At 42.2% G+C, this 15,147-nt stretch overlaps 1 protein-coding gene across 2 annotated transcripts; it reads left to right on the top strand.

Moving 5' to 3' along the window:
• The first annotated feature begins 1,745 nt into the window (after nucleotides 1-1,745).
• Nucleotides 1,746-14,481, top strand: ccdc120b (coiled-coil domain containing 120b). 2 transcript variants are annotated; one of them, XM_023278361.3, is made up of 11 exons: nucleotides 1,746-1,973; nucleotides 2,068-2,161; nucleotides 8,175-8,274; nucleotides 9,681-9,811; nucleotides 10,372-10,473; nucleotides 10,569-10,689; nucleotides 10,888-10,947; nucleotides 11,337-11,490; nucleotides 11,618-11,719; nucleotides 12,050-13,087; nucleotides 14,264-14,481. In XM_023278361.3, the coding sequence occupies exons 3-11, from the start codon at nucleotides 8,226-8,228 to the stop codon at nucleotides 14,358-14,360; spliced, it is 1,854 nt and encodes a 617-aa protein (XP_023134129.1). In that variant the 5' UTR covers nucleotides 1,746-1,973; nucleotides 2,068-2,161; nucleotides 8,175-8,225; the 3' UTR covers nucleotides 14,361-14,481. The 2 variants fall into 2 exon arrangements, with proteins under 2 accessions (XP_023134129.1, XP_054866427.1); XM_055010452.1 differs by having other exon boundaries at nucleotides 1,746-2,161.
• The last annotated feature ends 666 nt before the right edge of the window (nucleotides 14,482-15,147 follow it).

Genomic DNA, 15,147 nt, shown 5'->3' with positions numbered 1-15,147 from the left:
TTGTTTTGATGTTGATGTTGTCTCTTTGCACATTTTGCAGTTTTGTTTATTTTCGGGTTTTTTTACAGGTTACAAAATTGCCCATATCTCAAAAAGCAAATTATGTACAGACTCCAAATAAATTTCCTGTGGTTCCAAAGGATATTGTGCAACTTTTTTACATTTACAAATTTGAGGGATACAGCTATGCAATTTCTGTATTTTGAAATATATGTGAAAAAACAAAAACGATTTTCATTTTTTTAAGGTTGATTGCACCTTTAAGAAATTTTTGTAGTAGTTAAGACATAAGTCAATACATATTATTAAAATTTGGGATATCAGGGTTATTTTGATGTAAAGCAAATAAAAATACTCCAAAAAATGGCACTACAGCATGTAAAAATGGAAAAATATGTCCTGGCAGACTTGCACAATGGTGGGTCTTAAAGGGTTAATTCAGAATTGATGGATCCAGGACAAAACATATGACTTCAATAAAACTTCACTATGGCTGAATTCTTGGCACAAACTATATCCGATTACTAATCAACAGGATTGTTTGCCTGCAGTAGCCAGGAAGCTAGCTAGCTCGTGCTACAGTAGCGTTCATTTAAAAAACAAAGCAAAACAAAAACTTTTTGATTACTGCCAGTTAATTCAGAATTGATGGGCCCAGGACAAAACTTATAACTTTGATATAACTTCATTATCATTGAATTCCTGAAATATAAGCATTATCAAATTACTAATCAGTAGGAATGTTTAGCTTGCAGAAGCTACCTAGCTCGCTAGTGGTATGGTAAGCTAATGTAGCATAGCCATCATTAGCTTCACATGATGTCAGTTAGACTTTTAGAAAAAGTAATAATCACCTAGTAATATTACATTTATTTACTGCTGGATAGCTATTATGTTATTATACTAAATGGTGGTATATATAATTTATCAGACATTTTAGCTAACATTTTGAAAATGATGGCACTGGGAGGTTAACTTCATTAAAAATGCTACTGTTACATTTTAACATATTACAAAAAATATAAATTTGCTGGGGTTTTTAGTGTTCAAATGATTATTTAACCCTCCTTGTAGCCCATGTAGAAAGTTTTTGGTTGTATATCCTTATTAAAACAAACAAACAAACAAAAAATACACAAAAAACAGCAGTGCTTTTCATGCTAATGTGTTTTTCTCGTCATCAGCATGTTTTTCTTTTTTTTTTTTTAACTTTTTCATTACTGCCTGTTAATTTAGAATTGATGGGCCAGCACTAAGCTTACAGCTTTAAAATAACTTCAGTATCACTGAATCCCTGGAATATAAATATTATTAAATTACTAATCAACAGAAAAGTTTCGCTTCCAAAAGCTAGCTAGCTCGCTAGTGCTAGGGTACGCTAACAGCCTAACATAAAGTCAGCTAGTTAGCCTTTTCGACAAATAATAACTATTTTCATTTTTATTTTTTTTTTATTGGTAAACTTATGTTATTGAACTAAATGGTGGTATGTATAATTTATCAGAAATCTTAGCTAGAGTTTTGAAAATGATGTCAGTGGGGGGTTAACTTCCTCATAGGTGCTACTGTTACATTTTTACTTTATTACAAAATAATTTTTTTTTTTAATACAAATTATTGACTATCCCTACATATGACTTGCGGTAACAGTAAAAACTTATTTTCTCTGTATATCCTCATAAAAACAACACAGACGCGCTACACATGAATAGACGCTAATGTGTTTCTGTATTCAGCGTCACTAGCGCCATCGTTCCTGATGCCATAACTGGATCACATTAGTGCCGCTGGATGCCGAATTGGCGCACATTGAAGGCATGTAGCTCAACATCTGGGAGGGGCATCGCCGTTGTGACAGTGTGAATCGGAGGGTTTTTGATCCGGTGCAGAAGGAAGCCTTTCTTCTTCCAGAAAGCAGGTCTGCTGAGATGCGCAGGGCTCCGACGCAGCAGCGGAGGTCGCGGAGGCTGCTGGTGAATTACAATTAAAGGCACCATGAGCGAGCGGATCTGTTGGTTTACCACAAATCACCGCACGATTTGTTAATATAGGCTTTTCTCCCCCCAGAAAGGATTTTTCGTCCTTTGGGAATGATTTTTCTCAGCGTGCTGTTGCTACAGAGGACCATGGAGACCTCCGAAGGCATCGGTCATGCTCTCTGGTAAGAAGGGATTCAGCTCCAAAATGTCCTTCTCATCCTAACTGGGCGTATTAATGAACAGCAATATAGCCTTTATATTCTATATTAAAAGCAGTTCGGCCTGTACAGGGGGTTCACAATTGCAGAAAAACAGCTGATGTTTGGCCTCACATACGTAAAAGACGTGTTTGCCATCGTGGCTGTCAGTGACACACCTGCGATATGTTATTAAATCCATTAATTAGTGTTTGATTATGAGCCGGTTACTGCTTCTCTGCAACCAGTATGCAGATGCAGGATGGCTGCAGTCTCCTAAGCCGGGCTTAATGTGGGAACACGCTGAATGCTTTCCACTCGTCTGTGCATTGAATACAAGCGCCGTGTGACGTGAGATCCAACATGTCTCGTTCATTTGTGCGGCCAGAAAACAGAGGAGCACATTGTTTGTGTTGCATTAAAAGCCGGGAAATGCCAGGATTGCATTTTAATTCAAGCTTTACAGGAGTAAAATAAATAAATAAATAAATAAAAATCTGTGTCAAGCTTCCTGGGAATACACAACTTCTCCCTGTTGCTGCATTGTTATGGAGCAAAAGCAGGCACTGCTACTGCTGTCACTGGGGCCTTTTTTTTTGGTTTCACTGTTCTCATTTGTAAATACTGCTTGTTCTCATGCAGCAGTGCTAAGCCCTGTTATTAACAGCTTCCTGAACAAGGATGTCTGAAAGAGCTCATCCAAAAATGTGTACTGCGTGGGTCAGTCAGTGCCTTCGGGGTGATTCACTGCTAGCCCACCTTTTGGTTGTGTCTGGGAAACACCTCTCTGTTTTCACAAGAGGATTTTCCTTTCAGCTGCCAAGCATTTAAAAAAAGTGCTGATTGCTCCTATTTTAAGGATTGTTGTGTTTACGGGGAACATCGGGCCATTTACAAAGAGGTTTTGTTTTCAGTTTTATTGCAGGGGGGGAAAGCTAGACCTTTCATGCTCACTTGCATCTTGATCAGGGGATTCTGACACATGCTGGAGTTTGTTTTCACCTCTCTCTGTTGTCTTCAAATTGGTAGCGTGGCACTCCACTTCCCTACAAAGCACTCCCTGTGGTTTCCATGCTATTTCGGGTGTTACAATTCAATCAAACACGATGGAGTTGGACCTTGACCCAGATTGGTGCAAGCACAATCGTATCTTTGTTACGCCAAGGTGACACTACTCATTTTATGATGCCCTCAAGACACGGATGACACAATTTGATCATCTGGTTCAGTAGTAGGTGACTGACAGCCATGCAGGAGTGTGAAAAGTGACACATTCATCCCCCACACTTAATCTGGAACCAGTCCTTTGAGCCAACCTGAACATTTACATGCATCTGAAATTCACCCAGAGTCTTGGCGCTTAATGTGTGAGCTCAGGGAATCAAGTCCCAGACCTTATCAAGTGGCAGCAGAGAGAATTCACCCACATTTCTTCAAAACACAAAAGAATCAGATCAGGCTGTGTGTGTAGTAATGAATATAACTGAATAGCTGTGGCTGCACTTCATAGTTCTGGGCAAAAAGAAAGCCCTGAACTCTTTCCAAAATCAACAAAGCGGATTAGAGTCGCCGTGGAGCATGAAAATAACTTTGGAATACATACAGAAATCCCTCCAGGTGTTACAGAGCAAAGGGAAAATGCATAGGAATAATCCCCTCGGACATTAGAGCCACATTCCTTTCTTTATTACTCCCCCACCTAAGCTTAGCAGAATCCAGGTGGATAGCAATCACCAGTTTTGCTGTGTTTCGCCCCGTGGTCGCCGTGCTCAATGTGCAAAGGTGAGTTTCAAGGCCGGGGAGGAGAAACGGCGAGCGAAATGATTGGTCAGTCTGAGCTAAGCTGCCCTGCCGTGTGCTGATAAGTGCATTATAAATCAGTATTTCATGGATATGGAGAGCGGCAGAAGAGATCATGTTAGTGTGGGGGGTGGGATCATCTGACCTTCCGTAAGCCCTCCACAGTTCTGTGGTTGGGGTTGCTCAGGAGGACGTAGCTCGGTTTTTAATCCTTGGCATTGAATCAGCTGTATGGTTGACCCCAACTGACCTCTCGTTCATCGTCACTTACATTTACCTTTTTTTTTCTTCTTACATTTCTATTCATCGTCCTTACATTTGATCAGTGGACATATGGGCCCTTGGATGTCGAATGGGGAATGTCAGGGAGCGTGTGCAGATAAAGGTCACATTACTGTTCTCTTATAGCTGAACAAAGTGAGGGTCAGATGTGCCGAGACACAACTGGAAGCGTTGTCATGGTACTGGTAACATTCGACATGGAGATTTCAAAGCTCCAGAGTCTCTAGCGCTGTTTGTCCATTTTTGACTCCACGTGAACTGGTGAGAGACCCTCCTGCTTGTCTAACAGGAGCCGTATAGTTGTAACCCTGCTCTGGTTACCATGTGTAAGTTGACAACAGCTGCAGCTGTGTCAACACCAACAGTCAACATGAGGGCTGCCGGCCTCACCTGTCCATAGAGAGCCGGAGGTGCGATTTCAGCTGCTCCTTTATACCTCAGCTGCTCTGCACTCCCTGTTGAAAACAAACACACTGTGCAACAGATATGAAGTCTTTGCAGAAGCATGTACCGTAATGTATTAGGACACATGCAGTTATAAGTCATGAATAGGTTATATAAATGCTGTTGACAACAGAATCCTGTTCCTGGGACTCTTGGGCCAGATAAAAGCTGACAGCAGAGAGAGTGAATCTCTTCAAGAGCTGGGAGGCATCGCGTTTATCAAGGGATGAGAAAACTGGGTGTAAAACTGTTGCCTATAGGAATTTAGTGTTGCTGTGAATGTTGCAATCTAATATGTGTTACTTCTGAGTTGTAAAGAGAGCAGTGCAGCTCCTTGCGTGGACACAGTAGGATGAGGCCTACCTTACAGCCTTCAGTGTTTAGCCCATTGGACTTGAATATTAAACTCCTCCCTGATTTGCATTCGTGTGATGCGAGCTGCACAGGGGCAGCTCCCTCTCATCGCACAGCTCATGTTTTAATCAACATGGCTTCCTCAGTGCTATCTATACCACCATCCAGAGCCCCTATACACACTAAGTCAACACGATGATGGTGTGGTGATCACATCTCCTGTACTCATATCTCCTCTGATCCTTCCTTTGATGCTGCTCTATGAGACTTTATCTGATTCTTCAATGTCCCACCGTCTCTACGCGGCCTTCTCGCTGGAATGTGATGCCGTCCGGTGCTGTCGTACCTGCACACATCTGCACACCAGATGTTCCAAAAGTTCGCGCTTCACTTCAACCACTGATTCTCTGAGGAGTGTTATGTCTTTGACTCGGTAGTGATTAAAGGACGACCTGTTGCAACTGGTCCTCGTGTTTCCTCTAGCGCTTGTCAAAAAGCGAGTGCTCCTGTGTTTTTATTTCCTATGATTATCTTTCTGTAGCTGCACCTTTTGCGATAGAGTTTAGCCTTTTACAACTTCTGCTAGGTTTGCAAATGTAAAAGCTTTCATAAACTGGATGCACTGTTTCAGATTTCACTGAAGAAGAAATTGCGTTATAATAGTAAACAGTAAAACACAACACTTCCTACACTGTGGAGAGTCACGTTATTTTCTATACTGCAACTGATGCAAATTGCACACACTGGACCCATACAGACAGAAGATGTAATCAAATTATAGTAATGCAGATGTAAAATGTGATAAAAATCTACTTCTTTGAGAGTTCCTCACTGGTATGAAGTATGACATTGTGTTTACATGCTAGTGCTGTATGTTCGTCACAGAGAAGTACAAGAGTCATTTAGAGTCATTAAGCAACTTCGTTATGTCCATTACACATTAGTGTCTACTGTCTAAAATTAGCTAACATTAGCAACCGCTTGATGCCAGTCATGCCAGATCATGTGAGACTGTAGCTGCAAAACCATGGACTGTATTTAAATGAACATTTTATTGCTAATGAATGTGACTTTCATATGACCAGGAACATGCTGTTTCTTTCTTCATATGTTGTCGTAAGTTGTATCATCAGTTGACCCAAACCACTGAGTTTGAAGTATTGTTCGTTAATGTAAAGACACATTCTATGGCTAAAAAGGAAAGCACCAGATTTCCAAGCAAACGTTTTGGTTGCTGGACGAAGCCATTCTTAAGAGGCATTGCAGCCTTTTGGCTCCAGTATTCTGCTGCCCAGCGACAGTCCAGATGAACACCAAATGTCTCTGTCTGTCTTGTCTTGACTGCTTCTCTCAGTGGGTTTAATGCTCCGTTGTTCAACATAGACAAGAGACATGGCTCTATCTTGTTCATTCTCGGCTGGAAATCCCTCTCAGTTTATTAGATCAACCTAAAATTTGATCATCACGGACTCCGTTTTGCGTAACAGCATTCATATGATGAGCTTTTGTCTGAGCGGCGGTCGTAACTCTGCCACTTGTTTGTGTGAAAGGCTCCTACTTGTCTGTCAGTGGGAGGTCAAGCATGCTGGGGGTTTTCACACGTTACAGGAGCAAACAGCAGTTACTGGTTCAGTTCCAGGACAGGAGCCAATGCAAACTCAGGAGAAGTATTTCAAGTATGTCTTCACAGAAAGTGAGCCTCATTGTTTCTGCTGTCTGAGTCAGGGAAACAGAACAGAATGTGTTTCTGGCCCCGAAAAAAGCAAAAAAGATGGTCGGTTGTGAGCAGAGCTTTGAGGCAGCTGCTCAGACTAACTGATAGACAAATGTTTCCTTTTGAAAGACGTGATGCTGGCAGAAGCAATCTCTGGAAGGGTAATTCTGATCTGGCCCTTGAGGCCTTCCATCTAGATTTGTGGGTTGAATGGAGTCATTTTATGATTTACTCGACTGGCATAGAGACAGCGAGATGCTTGTTTATGGCAGCGATTTGTGAGCTGCGATGAGTGAGAGGCTTTTGGCAGAAAACGCTATCGCTATTTTTGGATGTCAAGTCTCTATTGGGTATTAGGGAAGAAGCTTTGTTTGTAATGAACCTCCATTATGTGGGGACAAACTACACATGAGACATTGTTTACTTGATAGAGCAAAATGAGGACAGAATTTCCTGGGGTTTTTCTTATAAATTGTGCTTTATTCGGCTTTAGGCAACAGTTTAATACTTTTCCTTCTCAATAGGTAAATAGATAATCAGATATGATAAGCCAGTATCTCCATGAAAGGCTAATTTCATGTAAATTGTGATATTTATGACAGTAGCCAAAAGGAAACTCCACTGAACATTGCTTTTGTTATTTATTCCACCACTTTGCTTCTGGCTCTGTTCCTCTGGCTCCCTCTTCTTTTTTTTGTATCAGTAGCTGTTGAGACATGAAACACACAGGGATTAGATTTCTCCCTCTCTGTATCTGCCCATACATTATTAATGTCAGTTATCCTGCCTCATTTTTCCCTCTCTTTGCAAATTAATTGGTAGCTAATTGCATCTAAGAGCTAATTTTAGAGTATTGCTCACTTTGAAGATGCCCCGTATGCAAGTTAAGTTCTAATCAGTCTTTTGTTGGACTGATTTATATTAAAAACTGGCTGCACATTTTTAACTGCACATTCTTAATATAACTTTATATAGTGTCATGTCTAGGTTTATAGTGTTTCTGGTGAAATTGTTGCTGTCTTGATAATAGATTCTCTTTAGTACTATATATAGTTTGACAGATTGACTTTCACCTTGCTCAGTCTCTGATGATTTAGATGTATTTGAAGCAGCACAAAAAATATTGAGGCACAAATCTTTTCTTACAGCAATGATTTATAAATATTTTTAACCAGGATTTAGTTTTAGACTCCTGAGCAGAGGTGCAGTGGCTCCCCCCGATGGTACAATGTGTGATCCAGGACTCACTCCTGCTTATCCACTGATAACTTGCTAGAAATGCAACTTAGTCTAAATATTGAGACAACACATGGCTGCAAGGTCAGAGAGAAGAACACATCAAAGCTTGAATATGTATGTTTGATGCTTCGGAGCCACAGCTAAACTTCAGTTTCTCTTCTTCAGGTGAGGACGTGGCCGGGAGCGTGAGCTGTAAAGTCCCCAAATTTGCATCACATGGAGGTCAAAGGACATCTGATCACATCCATGGGTTTGGGGGCTCCTGGTGAGTATTAATGACTTCTCACAGTGTAAAGACCCTTAATGCTCGTGTCTGGACAAGCCTTTAACGGCCTGACAAACCTATCAGCTTGTGTTTTTTCTGTCAGTTTTTCTCAAGGGAACGGCCAGCTGAGAAAACAGCTACATGTGCGAAAGCCTTTTGTTCACATACTGTGACCACAGCTGCCGGAATAATCTTATCAGAACAGACGCACATCAAAAACAAGATGCTGAAACCAATGTACCAACTGTGAAACTGTATAACCAGAGGCAACACATTGCATTTTTAATTACAAGGATCAGGAAAACATGAGCAATCTTTGCTGGGAATTTGCTGTGTAACAGTTGCTTAGAGTGTGGAAGTAAAATTATGTAACTTCAGTTAAAAAATGAAGTGGATGACCACAGCAGGTCAGAGTCTTGTCTCCTAGAGTAGGGCAGAGTACAGACTGAGGAAATAGGAAGAGTCTTATCCAGTGTCATATTACTGAAGTCCCCAAAGATCATGAAATCTTGTGGAAGTAGAGTGGATGATGCAGTTGCCAGGTTAGTGGATGGAGGAATGTAAACAACAACCAAGGTGGCATGTGAGAACTGTCTGGATGTCCACAGTGTGGATGCAGCCTCCACAGCGAACACTTCAGTAATGTGACTGCAGAAACATTCCTTCACGGTAATGTGACCAGAGTGGCACCATTTGTTGTTAATAAAAGTGGCAAGCCCTCCGCCTCTTTCTTTGCTGCTTTCTGATTTATTCCTCTCTGCCCGACCCGCCTGAAAGCCATCGATGGTAATTATGGGTTCCAGAGTATTTTCCTGTAGCCATGTCTGTGGCAAACACATAACGCTTCGCTCACAGAAGTCCCCTCGGTTCCTGGCCAAAGCTGTTTGCTGGTTTGTCTTATTGTCCAGCGAGCTTGCCTTTCCCATAATGGTTAAAGTGAGATATATCATTTCATTCCTTTTCTGCATCCTCTATGTGTCCTCCTGATTTCTGCTGTTGATCTGCTCTCCTAGCTGGCTGATTTAGGTGCGATTACCTGATATCTATTAGTGTTGAGTTGCATTGTTGAATGAAACGAGGATGAAAAAAACAGATCAGAAGTATCAAACTAGCATGTTCAGAGATGGCACAGCTTGAAAATGTACCAGCAATAATCCAAACAAAAGTGACTAAAAAGGAAGTTTTCAAAAAAAAGTAGAAAAATGCAAAAAAAATAGCAGGAGCAACTGTAACTGGCTGCACATACAGTTGATGCATTAGAAGAAACGCAACTGATTAATAAGACTGTCGTCAATACCAAGTTTTAAGTTGTCTTTCACATCTAAATAATTTGTTCTTTAAATGTCCAGCTAGTGTTGTTAATGTAATCATTGTGAAGATGTCTTTACATGTGTTGTGCTTCATAGATGTTCAAGGCTGCCAGGACAGCAAGCTGCAGGCTGAGAGGATCGCAGCTCTGCAGGAAAGGAAGCAGGCCCTGGAGGCTCTCCTCAATGCCAGAGTGGGAGAACTCAAACAAGTCTGTTTGCAGGAAGCAGTGAGTGGCTCTCACCTCATCTTTCTAACAGACATTGTTCAGCTTACAACATTCTCACTCCATTGTTAGTTTATTTTTTTATTCTTTGTCTTGTGGGTTGCTGTGAAGGCATATTTTAGTTCTGTGTAAAAAGTAAAATAAGTTTGAAGTAAATTTACATTTAAAGCAAGCAACTTGTTGAGAATGTGATATTGCTCTCAGATAATACGGGCTGCATATTAATCTTTGCCTGATTGCTCCTGAGAGCCTGTCAGCGCATGTTAATGAAGCTGCCTCAGCTTTTCTTTAACAGCTGTTTAACACATCTCTATTTTCAACCGGATGCATTCTGACTCACTCTGTCTCTTCATGTCTATTTTCGGATTTAAAAGTTGTCGAGTTAATGTGTTATTTTGTTTCTGCTCTCGAGGCAAATTATGAGAGTAGTCGATCATTTGAGGGATGATTTTACTGAGATGTAAAGTAGTCAGTTAAGTGGTATCATGTGACCTAACACAGTGGACATCACAGGACAGTGAGAAGGATTTTACTTCCTGGAGGCTAATGAATGTCCTCTGCAGGAGCTGACTGGGAAGTTGCCACGTGCTTTCCCCCTGGAGACGGGAGAGAAACCCCCACCGGTGCAGCGCAGAGCTGGCCTGGTGCCCAACACCAAGGCAGAGGTAAGTCAACACCTTGAATATCAATTGTGTTTACGCAGCAGCTGTATCATTGTGTGTGCTTGAGGTCTAACATGGCGGGCTGTCCCTGGCTGCAGGATGAGGCTGCCCAAAGAAAGCAGATGAAAGCCATCTTCACCGGTGCTCTGTACCGACACTCAGAGTCCGACCGAAATGTCCCAAATAGCAAGAGGACAGTGCATCGGGGGTGTCATACAGGTACAACTACAAAGCATCTCATAGCACGTCAAGACACTCACATTATCCAAAATAACAAGTCTGGTGTTGTTGACTAAAAAACAAGCTCCGCTGTCATCTAATGCTTCTGAAAAAGATACTCATCTCATGTATGTTTAGCGAAAAACACCAGATGTCGTGCTGCTTTGTCTATGACCTGAATAGTCTGTTGTCTTGCAGAGGACACTGTCATGTCAGAGAGTACCAGCTCCATGTCAGATTCAACATCCCATGACAATGGTGAGTCAACAGTATATAAAATGTGTTTCAACAACTCTGTCTGACTCTGGTGGACACTGTATGTCTATATTCATGATGTGCTCAACGAAAACAATAGTCAGTAGAAACAGAAGGCTCCAGCTTTAGGAGCTTCTGTCTTTGCTTGGTCATTAAAAACAGGACTGCGAAGGATGTAAGTTGTTTTGAGGAAGAGAGATGAAAAAAATGGAAGTAGCTGAATGCATTTGCCAAAGTTGCTCATCACTTAATATATGAATGGCAGATGGATTCACAACAAATATGGATGCGATCACATTATACACATTCTAAAAAGCAGGTTTCGTTGCACTTTCATTGAAGCCATCACATAGTATGCTACCTTAATGTGCCTATTTTTCTTCTCCCTAAAGAGTCTTCACCCAGTGTAGCTGCTGACCAGCGCTCCCTGTCTCAGCCCCGGCTCACTGTGGGCAGCCCCGACCACAGAATCAGCAGGAAGTTGTCTCCGGTAGAGATTTATTACGAGATGAGGACACGCCGCAACTCTGTGACAAGCTCTGTTAGGTACTTACCTCAAAGCGACCCGTTTGCTACAAGCTGCCTGATCTGTTTTGAAGGTTTACCAACTGCGTAAACATGTAATCATCAATGTATGAGTTATAGATGTTAAATCTTGTGTTGTTTTTTGCAGCCCCACTCACTCTTTACCTAGAAGTGCTTCTAACGTTGAAGGCAGAAGTGTTCCAGCAACTCCTCTGCTGGCCCGAACTGCTCCGATCAGCGTTCACGTCAGGTAACCTGTGATCTTAGGCTGCTTCTGTCTGATGCAGCACAACCACGGCTCCCCCCAACTGTGATAACTGTATGGTTTTAAATGGCTTAATGACTTAGTTTAATGCAGATACAGAGTTTAGGGTTGTAACAATGATTAGTGTCACATTCAGCTACCAGCAAGGGTTTAAGTTCATCCTTGGACTGTAAGCATAAAAATTTGCCTCTTCCTAAGTGATTTTCTGTGAAATGCAGTTACACAGTTTTGATTGTAACTGCTTTCATTCACTCTTTTTTTATGCTCTCAGTTTGCTCCTCATGTGTGTTGTTGTTGTGCTCATTTCTGCTGCAGGTCAGATGCATCCAGCGGAAATGGGTTGAAGCAGTGGTCTGGCAGCCTGGATGTGCCGTATATGATTCCTCTGGCTCAAGAGGGCTCTTCCTCTGACCGCCGAAGCTGCCCATACAGCTCCCGAGCCAGGCGCAGCAACAGCTCTGAGGCCCTGCTGGATAGGTCGAGCCTCCCGGACGATCCCGCACCCAGAAACGGGATGCCCCAGAGAGGAGGGCCCTACAAGAGCTCAGAGACATTGACTGATGGCAAGCTGCGACACATTCACCTGGGCAGCCCTGAGAGACATGTGGACAGCTCCGGGGAACAGGTCAAAATGCGTCTGTCTATGGGTGGCAGGGGGGCCAGTGGAGGCTACAATGAGCTTTTGATGGACTATATCTGGGGGAAACAACAGAGGATGCAAGTGCAACACCACCTGTACCAGTCCACAGGCAGGATCTGGCAGGACATGTCCTCTCCTCGCTCCTCCACTGCAGCCGTGCCTCCTCACGCCAATGGATTTTCTCATTCCCAGGTGCACCTTCCCAGTGCTGCACCCCCTTACAGCCCCATGGTCCTCAGAGGATCCCAAGCTGAGCTACGCAGGGTCAAAGTTACCAGAACCAAATCTTGTGGGCCCTTCATTCCTTTGCAGCAACATCCCCAAGATGCCATCCTGCTATCAGCGTATGAGTCTCCTGTCCCTGCCTCTGGCTCCACCACATCCTCCATCCCCAACCTGCACCCCTACCAGACCGAGCTATCTGGTACTTCTTTCAGCCGCAGACCCCCACAGTTCTCCCTCCCAACCCCAGAAGACTCGACAAGAAGCCTGCATAAAGCCCTGGCTCTGGAGGGACTGAGGGACTGGTACCTGAGGAACGCTCTCGGCTATCCTCCTGCTGCCCCAAAGGGCCACGAGGCGGGGATCTCTCGTCTGTCGCACCCTCACCCACTGGTGCACCAGGCCCAGTCTGTTCAAGGTGAATCAGCCAACGTCCAAAGGCCTCAGATACCCCAGTCAGCCAGCTTCCATGGTCACCCTCTGCATGGGAGGTCAGTACTTTACCAGATATTTGTCTGTTTGGTGGGAATCATCATCAGTGTTTTGGGCTAGAATTAATACACATATATTACAAAACCATCTAATAGTGGCAAGCCTTAAGGAATGGACATTGTTTTTTTGTTGTTAATGACATTTTATTTATAATTTTACTAAAGGCCCTGTCATAAAAAGAGCTGTGATTTTTGCCTAGAAGTAGCTTTTTCACTGCACACAACAGGGTGTGAGAAATACGTATAGAATAGAATCTCTTTATTGTCATTTACAACAAAAGTTTTCAGTCTTTAAGTGCAAAATAAATGCAGACAAACTACACAGATAATTACAAGGTGCTCAGACAGTGAGAGTGTTTGACAGAATTCAGTTCTCTGTATATATGTATAGTTAAAAAAAAGAATGGAAAAAAAAGAAGTTGCATTACTAGTGACAATAAAGTTTCAGGAACCATAGACCAGTTAAGATTATGGCTAAAAGACATAAAGTAGATGAATGACTTATATGACTAAATTATTACTGTACAAATTACATAATTGTTGTGGTAAATTTAATTATACTAGAGAGATAATTTCCCTTTTTTTCCTCAAGGAGTCACGTCATGTTTTGATTTGATTTTAAAACACATTTGTTTGTTTTTAGGGTTAAGTGTGGATCCATATTACTGAACTCTTTGTTTGTACTACTGGTATTTTTGTTTATTTTCTTCCTTACTGGAAGCTGGCATTAAAGCTTCCAGCAGGGACTGGTGCCATTATTCTCATTCTGTCCCCAACCAGTCCATCTATCATCCTCTTTTACAACTGTGCTTGTTTTATTTTTGTTTTTATGATTTATTTAGTTTTTTTTTTTTTTTTTGCTTGGTCAGCTTTATCGCCTGCTGCCAGCTGCTTCATGCCAACATTCGGGCTGTTGGCTGTTTCCTGATCAAAAACGCTCTGACTCAGACACAACACAAGGGACAAGAGTCCAAATTACACGATACTTTGACAATTTGACAAATATAAATGTAAAGTTGCAAAAGTGGCGTCTTTCCTGAACTTTCAGTGATCCAAGCTCAGTTATATTCTGACCACGATCCACGGTTTGTCTCAGAAAAATGCATTGTCTCTAGTGTTGCCATCCACTGCATGCCTCTTGGTTCCAGATATTGATTTGTTTTGCCTCCCCCACAGGTCGATGGAGTTCTCTCTCTATCAGGAAACTCCGGATCCACAGATGCAAGACGTGACCCCAAAGGAGCCCAGTGCAGACCCAGGCACCCTGGTCTGAAGCAGCAGAACACACACACACACACACACACACACACACACACACACACACACACACACACACACACACACACACACACACACACACACACACACACACACACACACACACAGACTCACACTGCATTGTATGAGCAAAAACACTGTAGCCTCACACAGACTCAGTTACACAACTACACACACACGTTGATACAATGTGACCTCAACAGCAAAGCAAAACATGGCAACCTCAGCAGAAAGAGACTGGAGTAAATGACAAACTGTAGTCATACAGTTTGTAAAAAAAGCCTTGGCAAGTTCCCCATGTTATACCTGATTCCACCAGTATGAACTGCAAACCCAGTGCTCCCATGCGGATGTGCACTGGTGTTGACTTTACAAAGCATCCCATAACATTGCAGTCACGTTGTGGCTGTACTTCACTTCATATCTTAAAATTTCTGGTCCAACTCGAGCAGTAAGATCCTTCCTAATAGCCCTGAAAAGTCTCCCAAGATATACTTTTATACAGAATATATACAACTCTAAATTACTATTTTGTATCTTCTGGGATATACAGAACCGTTATATTAAAGAGGTAATTTATTGCTCAATAATCGTGTGATATACGAAGATGTTATATGAGCTCATTTGAAAAGTACTATTACATGCCGGTGAATGTGTTTGTAAGCTATATAAAACGCAGAAAACATGCTTCAGTCCTCATCTGCAGTTAATTTTTACAGCCATTTGTATTTTTCACGTCTGACAAAATGAAACGGGCCACGAACTGTAGCGTACTGGTGTAG

This window comes from Amphiprion ocellaris, chromosome 5 (genome assembly GCF_022539595.1).
Source record: "Amphiprion ocellaris isolate individual 3 ecotype Okinawa chromosome 5, ASM2253959v1, whole genome shotgun sequence".
NCBI classification, from domain to species: domain Eukaryota; kingdom Metazoa; phylum Chordata; class Actinopteri; family Pomacentridae; genus Amphiprion; species Amphiprion ocellaris.
This window is presented reverse-complemented; position numbering and strand designations above follow the sequence as displayed.